Genomic DNA, 15,610 nt, shown 5'->3' on the forward strand with positions numbered 1-15,610 from the left:
TTGTATATTACATGGTCTTTTCAATGTGGCTGGAGGGTATACAAACTATTATCAGCCTTATTTATGCTCCCCCCAAATTTTGACCTACTGCTTTTCTGCACTTCTTACTTCATCCATGGGTAGCATCCTTTTACCATATGATCCATACTAAGCCAAAGACTAAAAGGAACTCTTTTGTATGTCTATGGAATTTTCTTTCTGTTAAGTTTCCTTTTTTCAGACATTCTATCCCACAGATTCTTATAAACTTGACATCCCCCAATTCTGATTTTTGTCTATTCAACTCAATGAGACGACCAAGTTCTGTGGTGTTTTTGTTTGTTTGTTTGTTTGACAGGGTCTCACTCTGTCACCCAGGCTGGAGTGTAGTGGCATGATCTGGGCTAACTGCAATCTCAGCCTCCTGGGCTCAAGCGATTCTCCTGGCTCAGCCTCAGCAGTAGCTGGGATTACAGGCATGCACCACCATGACCAGCTAATTTTTGTGTCTTTAGTAGAGATGGGGTTTTGTCATGTTGCCCAGGCTAGTCTCGAACTCTTGGGCTCAAGTGATTCACCTGCCTTGTCTTCCCAAAGTGCTGGGATTACAGGGATGAGCCACCATGCCCAGCTTTTTTTCTTTTCTTTTCTTTCTTCTTTTCTTTCTCTCTTTTCTTTCTTTCTTTCTTTCTTTCTTTCTTTCTTTCTTTCTTTCTTTCTTTCTTTCTTTCTTTCTTTCTTTCTTTCCTTTCTTTCTTTCTCTCTCTCTTTTTCTTTATCTGTCTCTTTCTTTCTCTTTCTTCTTTCCTTCTTTCTTTCTTTCTTTCTTTCTTTCTTTCTTTCTTTCTTTCTTTCTTTCTTTCTTTCTTTCTTTCTTTCTTTCTTTCCTTCCTTCCTTCCTTCCTTCCTATTTCTTTCTCTTTCTTCTTTCTTTCTCCTTTCTTTCCTTCCTTTTCTTTTTCTGTTTTTCTTTTTTTCTCTTTCTTTCATTTTTTTTCTCTCTCTCTTTCTTTCTTTCCTTTTTATTTTTAACTGTACTGCTTCTTGGAACCTATCACTTGGCAATAAGCTGAAGCATTTGTAGGGTTTACATCATTTCTTTCCCTCCTTTTAGGGATCAATGCACTATATTGCTTGTTATTCAACATCTGAAAACCATTGTTCTATACATTTTATCTGACTTTTTTTCTAGTTGTTTAATATGTAAGAGTAAATCTGGTCCCTGTTATTCTATAATGGCCAAGTGAATATTATGCTTCTAATGCAGAAAATAGAACACTGTCTCTACTTTTTACAAAGGGAATCTTGCTTCCTCAGCATTCATAAAAATGAAGCTGAGCTTCTAAACAACTAGTAGTATTAACTTATTTATAATCTTATATTTGGGGAGAAGCCTGAGGCATGAGAGAAATAACCAATTTATATTTGTACAATCTCATGCTCTTCTGTAATTAGTGGTTGAAACTTACACCAATGGTTGTTTGGTTTTTAACGTCTGGATTTGTATTCACATATCTAGGGTAGTTTCTGGTGTTGGTGACTGTGTGTTTAACTTAGTTTTTTGACTCAAGAATGACATCCATGTATTTCACTATGCTTCCTTATGAACTTATTTTTAATAGGAATTGGCTGAATTATATTTCCAAGTATAGATATGAGAGAATCAAAGTGACTAATTCTAGAAGATAATGAAATTTCAAAAATAATTTTTATCTGCTCCCATTTCCCCCACATTGTCTAAAAGGACTTTACTGAAAATGCATCATAGCTAAGTCTCCCAATTTGATTCTTTAGTAGGTAGTTGCTTGCAGGAATAGGAATTTTTGCCTTTCTTTCTTCCCTCCTGCCCCTTCATTTAAAAAAAAAAATCCCTTTTGTTCTCTTTCCCTTTTTCCCCTAAAAATGATATATGTGGTCCTCTAAACTCCTTCTCATTACCACATTTGCCATCACTGTTCATGTCTCTATATTTTGATTCCATGCTATTTCCTTTGCCTAGAAAATCTTTACCATATTTCTTTCTTGGATAACTCTCATCTATACTTTAAGGCTCAGATTAGACACCATCAAATAGACTAATTTGTATCAAGTTATGTGTCCAACATGTATAAATATTTGTAATGAGTAAACAAAAACATAAAGTGAATTATCTGCTTCTGTATCTTCCCTGCTACAGCTCAAGGATAAGAAGTATGTAACTGATAATAATGCAGAGTCTAGAATCCAAACTTTTACTCTTTGGGTTCAAATCCTGGTTCTACCCACTAAATAGCTATGCAAAATTGGCTTTACTACATTTTTCCGCTTGTGACTCAATATCTTTATCTCTATCATTGTGCTTACAGTACTAGGCATTGTGAAGATTTGATAATACATAAAGTGCCTAAAATAGCACCTAAAGACTCCAAAAGCAGCTATCCTAATCAACAGGAGCTAATTTTTTTATATCAGGTTCACTGATTTGTTAGTTTTGCAATTCAGTTGTCTCCTCATGTCTCCCTTCAAATTATAAATGTTTCACGTTATCACAAGAAAGATTACCCAAATATGACAGAATGAGAAAATTATGCTTTTTATTATAGTCACATAAAATAAAGTCAGTTACACCAAGTTGTCCAAATGCATTGGTGAATTAATGCCTCCAACTCTTACAAATTTTTATACATATATCTATGCATTTATAAATACATACATATGTAAAAGATATATATTTTCTACTAAAATAAAGTACCCAAATCTTGGTATATAGGGGCATAATGGGGGATAAAAGAATCACGAAGTTTTATCAGTTGTAGACTGTACTTTCAGAATACAAGAATCTGTTTTAGACACATTTATTCAGCTGTAATGAACTTTAATCACCCATTGTTTTCTGAATTTTCCTAAGTGAGTTAATGTATCCAAAATATCAAAACAAGTTATGTGGCAGACTTAATGAATCAGAGGCTAATTTTTCTTACTGTACCTGACTCAAAGCCTAGACTTCCCAATGGAGGCATGGTTAAGCTCCATTCTTAATTTTCTTGTTTTTTGGACTGTGGTTTTTCTGCTGAGGTGATAAACAAATAAGATGTCTCTAATTTTACATCTTCTACTAGCATTCGATAAAGTCAGGGTTTGGTGAAAAGATTTCCAATGTTTTTACATCACCCTGACTTGATGAAAAAAGGCCCAGCAGGGTCTGAATTTCCTGCTGCCTTTGTTATAGCAAAAATACTGTTTGAGCCATGGAAGGAGAATTAGGGTGTAATGATCAATAGATCATTGAGAGAACCAACTCAAATTGAAATGAATTCTCTGTTATAGTGAAAAACCTTAGTGAGAAGATGCTTGAACTTAAGAACAAAATAAAATGTTAAAGAAAACCTAGATGATATTAGATAATTCAGAAAATCTTCACTTCAGACAGAAACTAGAGTTCTTTCTGTTTCCTGTTCCAATAGCTCAGCTTCTTCTCCTGTGTTTTTACTGTATTTTCTGCTATCTTAGACTTTTAAGACAATTATTTGTAGTATCTGACAAGAAATTGAATTTTTAAATGCCTTTGAAAAAACTTCAACCTACTTAAGCAAGGTGAAGATGCCTAAAAATAGCTTAATATAAACCAGTCATTTCAGAATCTCTGGTGATTACATGTTCAAATGCCATTAGAGTGTATCTTTATTCAAGCAGGAAAGGAAGAAGTTGTTAGCACTGAAATTGCATAAAACACGCTAAAACTTCCCAACCTACGGGAGGCTGGGAACAATGGGAAGCCCAGACATTTCCCAGAATCAAAACAAAGGATGCAATATTTCATTTTATTTTTGAAAGGGGAACAGAAGGGGAAGAGTGTTTCCAATTACGTGGTCCACCTCAGCTGGGCTGCCTAACTACTGATTTTGGTGAGCATCTTGTTAATGGCTTGCTTGACGTGCGTGGTGGAGCTGCGTCGCCTCGTCTTGCCCTGCACCATCCTCCGGCGACGCACCTCTCGACACAGCTCATAGAATATCTCTGTGATGTTCCCTTCCCCAGTGCAGGCAGAACACTCGTAAAAAGCACAAGCCAACTCTGTGGCCAGCTTCTCTCCTTCTTCTGTGCTAACCTGCCTGGAGTGGTCCAAGTCAGCTTTGTTTCCAACCAAGATGAGAGTCACATTCTTGGGCTTTTTGATCTCATCTAGGATGTTCTTAAGTGGCAGCACTTCCTCAAAACTTCCTCGGTCAGTAATGTCGTAGACCAGCACAAAGCCTTCCCCCCATCGCATGTGTCCTTCCCTCTGAATGGTATCTTCCTGTTGGCAAAGAAAAATGGCCGTCAAGAGACCTGGAAATAATCAAAATAGATGGATGCTGGTAATGCTGACAGTAATCCCTTAATTACTATTCTTTATATCCAAAGTCATTAAAATGTCATGGTACTCTAATTGTACAAACTTTCTAAATAAGTTTTAAATACAGTCATTACTTATTCATCTCAACATATTTCTGGAAACTGAATATTTTCTAATTTAACAGATTTTACCTTTCTGCTTTTATTTTTTTTCTTGCCATATCATTAAATCTGTAATCATAAGAACTAAAAAGAAATTATAATCTTAGTTAAGCACATCACTTTTGAGACTTTTCATCACGATTAAGGAATTAGCAATTTTTTAACAGATGACTAGCCCCTATCCCACCTTTTAAGTATCATAGAGTCAAAGTTTAGCAAGATGCCATTTTGGTTTGTTTATTACTTTTTTGGTTTGTTGTTTGTTTTAATTTTCTCTTTCTTCAGATTATAGACAATTAGCTTCCAGTAAAACCGTGACAAACTATTTAGAGAATCCAACTCTATGCTAAAGGATTTGACTTTTTTCTTTTCCTATCTCAGAGCACCCAAAATGTCATGTAGTACCAATGACAGAAACTCTATTATAGAACTGATTCTCAAAGTGGGTTATCGCTCCTTCATAGGAAAGTGGCATGTATGATTTGAAAAAGCATTGCTTTCCCAGGTTCAAATGACTTCTGGAGGTATGCACTTCCCTGCTGCTTCTCTTCAGAATCAGTGCTCTGTGAAGGTCAGAGAATAAGTAGGTGGTAATGAGATGGAAAAGTGGGTAATTCATTTCGAGAACATTTCTTGGTTTAAACACTTTGATTCAAGTCTTTTTGGGCGTCACAGGTCATCGATAAAGTACCATGGAAAACTTCAGCTTTCTGTCATTCTAGTGGCCATTGCTTTTTTTTTTTTTTTGAGATGGAGTCTCGCTCAGTTGTCCAGGCTGGAGTGCAGTGGCGTGATCTGGGCTCACTGCAAGCTTTGCCTCCCGGGTTCACGCCATTCTCCTGCCTCAGCCTCCCAAGTAGCTGGGACTACAGGTACCGACCACCACCCCTGGCTAATTTTTTGTATTTTTAGTAGAGATGGGATTTCACTGTGTTAGCCAGGATGGTCTCGATCTCCTGACCTCATGATCCTCCTGCCTCAGCCTCCCAAAGTGCTGGGATTACAGGTGGGAGCTACTGCGCCCTGCCAGTGACCATTTCTATACCTGAAAACTAAACCTACCTATGAACCCTTTTTTAATCTCAGAAGTGACTGACCTAATACCAAATACTACAAGAAAGACACCTAAAATAAAGTTTTCTGAAACAAACTTATATGACATCATGTAAGTTTAAATACAATATATACTAAATCTCTTTCTTAAAGACTCACACATACGCATGGTAGAGGTTTTGAGAATTCTTTCAGTAAAGACACCTGTTTAACTTCATTTGAGCATTTCAAAACACATTTGACCATGAAAACTTATTAATATCTTGGTATGCCACAAAATATAGGTGAGTGAGTCTAACCTAGATAATATGTGAATATTATAGTATGTTCAAAACCCTCTTGAAACACTAGGCAGTTTACATAAGGATGCGTATACAGATATTTACAAATACATTAATATATAAAATGACTAATTAGAGAAAAAGGTTTTAGGCATGCAAAATTTAGTTGAAGAAAAGTGCCTTATTTTTGTTCATAGCATAGATTTCTCAGTTTTATTTGATCTAGAAAAAATATTTTAGCTGAACTCTTTATTCACCTGACCAGCAGTGTCTAGTATCTCCATGGAAACAACTTCATCATCGATGGTTGCTTGGTGTCGGTAGGTTGATTCTAAGGGAATGAGCAAATAAAAAAGGCAAAAAGGTAAATACATGCAAGATTTAATTTGATCCTTAAAACTGAAAATGGGCATGGGAAAAGTATTCCTGATTTTACAGCATAAGGAACTGTGTAGTCTAGGAAGGAGATGATGGATGTGCAAAAATGTAGAATCTTCATACTTAGCTCCTGGGCATACCAAGTTCTAACATGGGTGCCGCCAACTTTCAGAGTATAGAATAGGGGGAATCTCTTTGCATCTTTGCTACCCTATCCTTTCCTCTTTTTTTTTTTTTTTTTTTTTTTTTTGACAGGGCCTAGCTCTGTTGCACAGGCTGGAGTGCCGTAGTGCGATATCAGCTCACTGAAACCCGGGTTTCAAGCGACTCTCTTGTCTCAGCCACCCAAGTACCTGGGATTACAGGTGCCTGCCGCAACACCCAGTTAATTTTTGTATCTTTAGTGGAGGCGAGGTTTCACCATGTTGGCCAGGCTGGTCTTGAACTCCTGTCCTCAAGTGATCCTCCCGCCTTGGCCTCCCAAAGTGCTGGGATTACAGGCCTCAGCCACCATGCCTGGCCCTATCCGTTCCTCTGAAAATTCCGTTTTATTTTTCTGAAAAGACAGGTCCCTGGTGCTCTTTTCCTTCTATAATGAGACCTCCACAATGTAAAGGTGGTTTTCACAAATGAGAAGGTGATTTTCACAAAATGCCTTGGTGCTTCTAAAAATCTAGTTTCTGGAAACTGCTGTTTCTAACAAGATAACATACCAAGAGAAGCTACCAATTTCCTTTCAAACCTCAACTCTGGAAATGTAACAGATATTACCAGGAGGTGAATGGTTCTTGCCAAATGTTGTAAAACTATAAGAAACTCTAGGGGTAGTAAAATGTGGTCAGACCCCAGATTGGTGAGGAACAGTAATCCAAAGTAGAGGAGGGTTGGGCAGCATGGAGGGGAGGTGGAACTATATGGAGTCCTCTTGCTCATGCTGCCTCTTCAAAGTGGAAAAATGGCAGATGCTCAGTACCAGCTGGAGGCTGGTGGATCAACAGCAGAGTGGTCACCAAGCTATGTGAGGGGAAGGAGAAGTTAGCAGGTGCAAGAAGACGGGGTGGCCCTGAGTATGCCCCTCATCACATAAAATGGAAACCACAGGTCAAAAATAAGTGCCAACTGGTGCTTCCCTGTATGAAAACTGGAATAATAGAAATAAAGAACCAAATGAATGACCTGATGAGAGTCAGGTTGAGGAACTCTCTCAGAAGTATCAGTAAGTGTAAATAAGTAAAACAAAGGAACATGTAAAAGTAAAATTTAATAAGAGGTATGAATAACAGAACAAGAAATTTTAGTATCCTTTATAAAATGAGCCTCAAAGGAGAGAATAAAATACATAGAGGAGTGGAAATTATTGAGGTTGTAATGGCTGAGAATTTCCCTACATGAGAGAACAATGAAAGATTTAAGATTAAAGGAACTAGTAGGACACATGAGGAAAAAGTTCCATATTTAAACCTATTACAACAAAATTTAAGGATATCAATGACAAAAAATGTCTAAAGGGATTTAGGGAATAAAACACATCACCTACAAAAAGATACGACTCAGATCGATGTAGAACTTTTTGCCAGTGAAACTGAATTCAAGACATCCATGAAAACAATAAAACTACATCAAAATCAATCCGGCATTAGAATTCTAGATGATTCTATCAGTATATCAGGGTGAAGATGGGGGAAAAGGCCAGAAACAAGTATGTGTGAACTAATGTACTTGTCTGATTCCAGAAGATGATATAACTCTTAAAAATCTAGAAACAGTCAACTCAATAAATTAGAAGAGAAGAAACAGAATACATTCAAGACGATATAAGAAAAGAAAATAAAAAACATCATGAAAAAGAAATCAAAACCAAAGCATGGTGTTTGCAAAGATATAAAAAGAGGGCAGAGCTGTAAAGATCTGACGATACTGCCATTAAATTAGGAAAGACAATGCAATTAAAATTTAGCATAAAAAGAGGAAAGTGTACGTTCTGCTGAAATAAAAACAAAATAATACGAAGTTTATAAGCAATAATTTCAAGCTCATAAATTCCAGGAGAAAAATACAGTATCACTAGCATTCTTCTGTATCAGCAAAAGCCATGTAGGAGAGGTGAGAGAAAACAGGAAGCTACTCCCAATAGTAGTAAAATAAATAATATTTAGGAAGTAATAAAAATATACAAAACCCTTCAAAACCCTCCAAAAACAAAAACAAAAATTTTCTACAATAGAAAATTTTAGAACTCTATAACAGAAAATAAAGACTTGAATAAATAAGAAAATCCTAGGAAAATGGAGAAACAACATTTTTAAAACATGTCAGTTTTCCCCAAAATTAATCTAGAATTTAACGCAATTCAAATGAAATGTCCAGGTGGACTTTTTGAGAAGCTCAAGAAATTTATTTATTTATTTATTTTTTTGAGACAGAGTCTCGCTCTGTCGCCCAGGCTGGAGTGCAGTGGCCGGATCTCAGCTCACTGCAAGCTCCACCTCCCGGGTTCACGTCATTCTCCTGCCTCAGCCTCCCGAGTTGGGACTACAGGCGCCCGCCACCTCGCCCGGTTAGTTTTTTTTGTATTTTTTAGTAGAGACGGGGTTTCACCGTGTTAGCCAGGATGGTCTCGATCTCCTGACCTCGTGATCCGCCCATCTCGGCCTCCCAAAGTGCTGGGATTACAGGCTTGAGCCACCGCGCCCGGCCAGAAATTTATTTAAAATTATATAATACTATATAACATTACTCAAAACAGTGTGGTACTAATATCAGAATGCACAAATTTACCAAGGCCTTAACAATAGACACATATTTATATAGGAACTTAGTATATGACTGAGGTGGCACCACAAGTCCCTTAGGGAAATAATAAATGGTTCAAACAGTAGCATTCGGATTAGAACCAATAAGAAAGAACTGGCCACTAAATGCACAAAATAAAGCTGGGCTTCTAGGGCGTATATTAAAAGTAAATCTGGATGAATTAGAGATCTAAACTCACCTAGATTTGAAGAGTGAAACCTAAAGTTAAAAAAATTAAAAGTAAGAAAATATAAAAGCTCATGCACAGACCAAAAAAAAAAAAAAGAGAGACAAAAAATAAATGGGTTGACTACATTAAAATTAAGAATTTTGTGCAATATTAAATAGGCTAAAGACTGGAGAACATATTTGTAATATCATAAGCAAAAAGTTGATTAATATCTAAGGTATGAAAGAAAGTTTAGAAATTAAAAAGATAAGTGAACAGGAAAGAAATACGGCCAAAGTATACAAAGAGGAAATTCACAGAGGAGGATGCCCAATTAGTGAAAACATACATCAAATGATGTTTTACCTGCTTACTGACCAGAGAGAAGCTTATAAAATGATTTCATGACAAAAAGATTGGCAAAAATTATAAAACTAGGTAATATAATGCCTGACTAGGTTACAGGCAGCTTCTCTACACCGGCAATGAGAGTGTAGACTGGTACATCGTTTTGAAGAGCAATTCACTAGAACTTGATGTGGGCATACCTTATGATTCCGCAATCTCCCTCTCGGGTACATGCACTAGAAAAAACCTGGTCCAGGTTCTTACAGCACTGGGCCTCCAAGTGTAGTGCCTGAACCAGTAACATCCAGCTCACCTAGGAACTTGTTAGAAATGCAAATTCTCAGGCTCCACCCCAGACCTATGGGCAATCTGTGTTCTAACAAGTCCCCCAGGTGAATACGGTTTATGCTAAAGTTTGAGAACCACCGATTTAAAGGTATGTTTTCCCTAGTGACATTAGCAGTAGCTCATATTGGAGGCAACTTAGGTGTTTATCATTGGGGAGATGAGTTAAATGTGGCATAGTAAAGAATACCATGTAGAAAACCAGAAGTAAATAGAGAAAAATGCATGGATCTTAAACGTATCAGATCTGGTTCTAATGATTAGAAGTGTGTGTGTGTGTGTGTGTGTGTGTGTATATATATATATATATAAAATTTATATAAATTTAAAAAATATATACACAGAACACTATTTTCCCTAAGTAAACATATAATAGCTAGCACATACTGCTTCTATTTGAACAACTGTTCTAAACACTTTACTTATGTTAACTCATTAATCCTCACAAATATCCAATGAAGTATATACTGCTATCAGCTCCATTTTACAAGAAGAAGCTGAGCCGTAACAAGATTAAATAACTTGCCCAAAGTCACACTGACAATAAATGGTAGAGGTGAGATTTGAGTCAGGGAAGATCAGCTTTGGGCTCCGGCTTTTAAATATCATGCTTAGTTTCAAACACATTAGACTCTGCACTTAAGGCAAAGAGGAGGGCAGTGGGTGTCAAAATAAGGGATGAAGGGGAAGAGGAAGTGGAATAATATAAGGCCTCCCATACACTAATAATAGCATAACACCATGAAAAAGAGTAGTATGATTAACATAATTATTAACTCAATTCTTTGTACCCAAACTACCCAAATCATTAACCAACCAACCAACCCAATAAACTCGGAAGTTTCTGCTCCCATAGGGGTAGCCTGTAAGCCAGTGGTTTTGTAATTATTTTTTCTATATACCTCATGTTTCTGATTTTCATTTCATCAACTATTTTGTAGTCCTTTTTTGACCACTGTTTTCTTTTACTTTACTGTAAATATAATCTGTCCAAAATACAAACTGTAGAATGCAGCTTCGCCAGCCATATCCTTGCCTTCTACTTCCATCAGCACTGTGTAGTGATCATTGCCCACAGGCATGGCACATTGCTCGAGTATTTTCCAAAAAGTAAAATTTTAAAATTAGATTCTGTTCAATATTTTAATAAGTGTATTTTACGTTATTGCCATTCTCCTAGAATATGTAATCCATACATGGTGTATGCATAGTGATTTGCAATTTCAGAATATTCCGTCCCCCCTACTCTTTTATGTTAAATGGGAGATTATAGTTTTGTATGATTTAATGCTCTAAAATACTATTTACAGCAGCCACTTGTCTCCAAGTGTTCTCTCAATGATTGTCTTTTTGTATCTTCAGTGCCCCAGTGTGAGGAAGAGCAGCCCAGACGGCATCACACATGCTGGAGGGCCATGCCCTTTGGCTTCTCCCTCTGCTGTTCTTTAGTGTCCTTTGTACTGACTTCCCTTTTAGAAAGACTGGCATCAGCCCCAGAGACTGGAAAACAGAGTTCTGGGCTCTATTCCATTTCTTTGCACTAAAAGTTGTCTGAGAGACAGGGACATTTTTCTCTGTTGCTTCCATGATAAATAGGATACGTATTTCAATCACAGAATGCCACAGTAGGGGGGAAATGGAATACAATAAAAATTGTATGAAGTTGTGTGATTCTTTGGTTATTCGTTAACTGAAACAAAAAGGATAAAATGCAGGATATGAGAGAATGTCTGCCCCAGACATAGCAGCGGGTGGTAGCAGTGATTTTGTCTAAGCTGAATGCTGGTTTCATACCATTTTAAGAAATTTTTCTTTAAGCTTCTCTCTCTCATTAGAAGCCCACTTTCTCTATGTGTAAAATAATGGAAATACTGCCCCAAAAGGCAAAGTGTCTACGTGCTAACTCTTCCAGAGTTAACTCTAAAAAAATGTACTAAGTAGTTTTTGAAATTAGACTCCGCTATCCATCTTAACACAAAAAAGAAAATGTGTATGTATTTGTTTGGTGGATATTCTTTTGATTTTGTTCATACTAAACAAAAATAATAAACCGAGCCTTTTTTGTGAAGGGTGGGGGGATGATTATTTAGGAGATAGATCCAAATGAACCAAAATATTGTATACTGTGAGAAAAATATGAGTTTCAAAATGGAATGAGGTATTAAAAGTTACACTAGAATTTCACTGTATATGAGAGACGTATAATTTAAAATCTGCGCTCACTAGTAGTTTAATAACTAGAAGTATATTTTATGTACTCTAAGGGGAGATGATGCTCAAAGGGATGTTGCATGTGGTTAATCTTTTTACTGATTTAGCTTTTGTTTTTGCAAATTTCAACACGTTAGTATGGACACTTAGCCGGCACAGTAACAACAGTAGTTAGTCATGTTGATTTATGCCAGAATGGAAATTGTACTGAGTTGAGTTCTATTCCTAGTCTAACCACAACTGGACATGTAATTTTGATTAAATTTACTTCTTTGTACCTGTTTCCTTATTTGTCAAATGACAATCTCCAAGTTCCTTGCAGTGCCAATATTAAATAACTAAACAATTCTATGAGTTGGCTAAGCACTTCTGCTTTAGAATCTGGTTAAGATCATTTGTTCTGGGTGTATCTATTTTCGTATGAACCATTCCAAGCAGCAGGAGTTGTAAGGCAGGCAAGAAGAACCAATCACAGAACCAAAGAACTAGTGGGTCTAAAGTCTCCAGATGCCCATCCTCACTTCTATCTGAGCCTTTTCTGAGCTGATTCAAACACAGTGTCTCCAGTGTACCAGTCACAGTAGTGATAGAAGCTGCAATACAGTCTTTCTCTTCCTCTCCAAATGCCTCCAACACACACACACACACACAGTCACAGGCACACACATTCTAAGCCTCTATCTGTATTCTCTGCGGCGACCAGCATTCTTAGAGGGTAATATGTCTCTTGGAGGTAGGGATTCGGTTCTTGGTTGGGATCCATTCAGAATATGGATCCTGTTGTTCTACAATCAGATCATTGCTGCCACCACCATCAGGGGATTTTCATGGTTAGATGGTCCAACTCCCACATCTTATGAGCTTCAGTGGTGGTTTTCAAATGTGGTTCATAGACATCCGTGTGCTGGTGTGCTGGCCACCCACAAAGATTTCACTGATCCACAGTATAATAAGGAAAACTAAAATAAAGCTAAAATTGTTCAATGTAAAGAACTGATTTTTTTTACATTGTATCCTTCAAAACACTCGGATGTTAAAGCAATTTCTTTCTTTTCTGAAGTGCAAGAACAAGTGGAGCGTAGGTTTAGATCCCCCTGTCTTTCTTTCCCTTGCCTGCACTCCTAGTTGAATTATATAGGCTTTCTCCATAAAAATCAAATAAAAAAACACTGGGTCTGAAACCGAAAAGTTTAGGAGTCACTTGCTACTATAGTAGCAAGCATTTTCTTCACTGAATTATTTCAAAGCAGTAAATATTCTAATTGTGTTAATATGTAGAACGCTGTTCACAGTCTTCAGCTTCTCGTGGAGTAACAATTCTGTTCCAGGTTGGGAGGCCGAGATGGGCGGATCACGAGGTCAGGAGATCGAGACCATCCTGGCTAGCACGGTGAAACCCCGTCTCTATTAAAAATACCAAAAACTAGCCGGGCGAGGTGGCGGGCGCCTGTAGTCCCAGCTACTCGGGAGGCTGAGGCAGGAGAATGGCGTAAACCTGGGAGGCGGAGCTTGCAGTGAGCTGTGATCCGGCCACTGCACTCCAGCCTGGGCGACAGAGCGAGACTCCATCTCAAAAAAAAAAAAAAAAAAAAAAAAAACTGCCCCATGTTTCGCAGGAAAGCACTGACTTCAGAATTCAAGACTGCTTCTTGTATATGAGCCACTTGGCTTTTCAATGTAGTTATCTCTTCTGATGGTGGTTTTGAAACTTTTAAAGTAGCTGATATGGTTTAGACTTGTGTCTCCACCCAAATCTCAGGTTCATTTGTTATCCCCAATGTTGGAGGTGGGGCCTGGTGGGAGGAGATTGGATCATGAGGTGGTTTCTCATGGTTTAACACCATCCCTCGTGGCGCTGTCATCACAGTAGTGGGTTCTAGTGAGGCCTGGTGGTTTTAAAGTGTGTGGCATGCCCCCCACCCACCCTCAGTCATGGTCCTGCCATGTAAGATGCCTGCTCCCACTTTCCCTTCTGCCGTGAGTAAAAGCTCCCTGAGGCCTCCCCAGAAGTAAATGCTGCCATGCTTCCTGTACAGCCTGCAGAGCCATGAGGCAATTAAACCTCTTTTCTTTGTAAACTACTCAGTCTCAGGTATTTCTTTATAGCATTATGAGAACGGACTAATGCAGTAGCCATGTATTCAACAAAGCATCCTGTCTTCCCCAAGGTAGTATGAAGTTAAACTCAGGAAATGCTAATTTCCCTTGAATCAAATGCATTGAGAACCCCTTTCTGCTGGAACAAAAGTGACCTCTTGCACACATGCATATAGACACACAAATCCAGCCTCCGGTGTGAGAGAATTCATGAAGCCCTCACCAGGGAGTGAGTCACATATCCATGACTCCTGAAGACTGATGAGGCAGTGCTTGTTGCTTAGCAGCTGCCATCCTCTTTGAGAAGTACCATACAAGGTCACTCAATAAAGTTTCCTTATTCTTACTGAAGGAAGCCTGCACTATACATAACTGATGCAGGCAGATTACTAGTAATAGCAGTTGTTTTTCAGAAGGAATAAAACAGAAGGGAAAATGGTTCGACTAAGACTAATTAAGAATAATAAGATTAGGTACTGGAACACATTCAGGGAGAGTTCATTTTATGAGATCGTTTTTTCTAAGCTTCATCTTTCATTGAGATATATGGATACAGCAATAAAAAAATTTGTATTTTTAAAACTAAACTCCCATAAATCATTAAGATTCTCAGATAATCTCCGTAAATCCTATGTAAGTAATAAAAATATAAGAGCAGAATAAGTATTCGCTTGGTGGGTGAAATAATAAAGAATAATTTTTTTTGAATCGGGTGCATTTTTAGACCCAAATATATCATCTTAAAATTAGTGTGGCTACATTTAAAAATATGTTGAAAAATTTGGATGTGAAAACTCTGACCTATTTAAAAGCAAAAACAGAATAATAAATAATAAATGTAGAGACATGCTAGTCTCCTAGATTAAAAGGTGGAATAACATAAATATATGAATCTTTTCAAAGTAATTTATAGTTCTAGTACAATTCCAATCAAAATCATGTCATACTATTACAGAGTTTCTCAACTTGATCTGGAAAAATCAACTGAGCAGAGTAGCCAAAATAATTTTGTAAAAAGTAATAAGGAAAGACATTCTCTACAAAGTATCAAAATGTTCTGTACAGCATACAATTAATGAAAAAGTGTGCTTCTTCTGTTTGGTGTGAAAAGCAAATCTAGAATGGTGTCCTGGTATAAACAATTCAACATTTGAAAAGACTGCATTGGAAGTAGTGGAGAAAGGTAGAGAGTATTTAACAAATAATAGGAGGAAAACTGGTTAAAGATTTGGACAAAAACGTTGGGTTTTCACCTTGTACTTCTTACTAAAATAAATTTCAGAAATATTAGTCAAATACTAACTAAACTATAAGATCATTCTATATTCCCTTCCTTATTGTTTTCCTTCACAGCCCTTATCGCTATCTCACATATATTTGTTTGTTTATTGACTCTTCTCTCTTTCCCAGACTGCGCACTCAAAAAAGCCAAGGCCTTCTCTTGCTGTATACTGACTTATCCTTAGCACCCAGAACACTT

At 37.3% G+C, this 15,610-nt stretch overlaps 1 protein-coding gene across 2 annotated transcripts in view; it reads right to left on the reverse strand.

Annotated features, from left to right (window-relative positions):
* Positions 1-3,034: 3,034 nt before the first annotated feature.
* The window catches only part of RERG (RAS like estrogen regulated growth inhibitor), a 112,343-nt gene continuing 99,767 nt past the window's right edge, over positions 3,035-15,610 (reverse strand). For both annotated transcript variants that reach the window (XM_073020507.1, XM_007967762.3), the window contains 2 exons: positions 6,047-6,120; positions 3,035-4,255 (listed from right to left, as the gene is read on the reverse strand). In XM_073020507.1, the coding sequence (XP_072876608.1) occupies positions 3,848-4,255; positions 6,047-6,120 (482 nt within the window). In that variant the 3' untranslated portion in view covers positions 3,035-3,847. The remainder of the gene's footprint in view (positions 4,256-6,046; positions 6,121-15,610) is intronic.

Source organism: Chlorocebus sabaeus, chromosome 11 (assembly GCF_047675955.1).
Source record: "Chlorocebus sabaeus isolate Y175 chromosome 11, mChlSab1.0.hap1, whole genome shotgun sequence".
NCBI classification, from domain to species: Eukaryota; Metazoa; Chordata; class Mammalia; order Primates; family Cercopithecidae; genus Chlorocebus; species Chlorocebus sabaeus.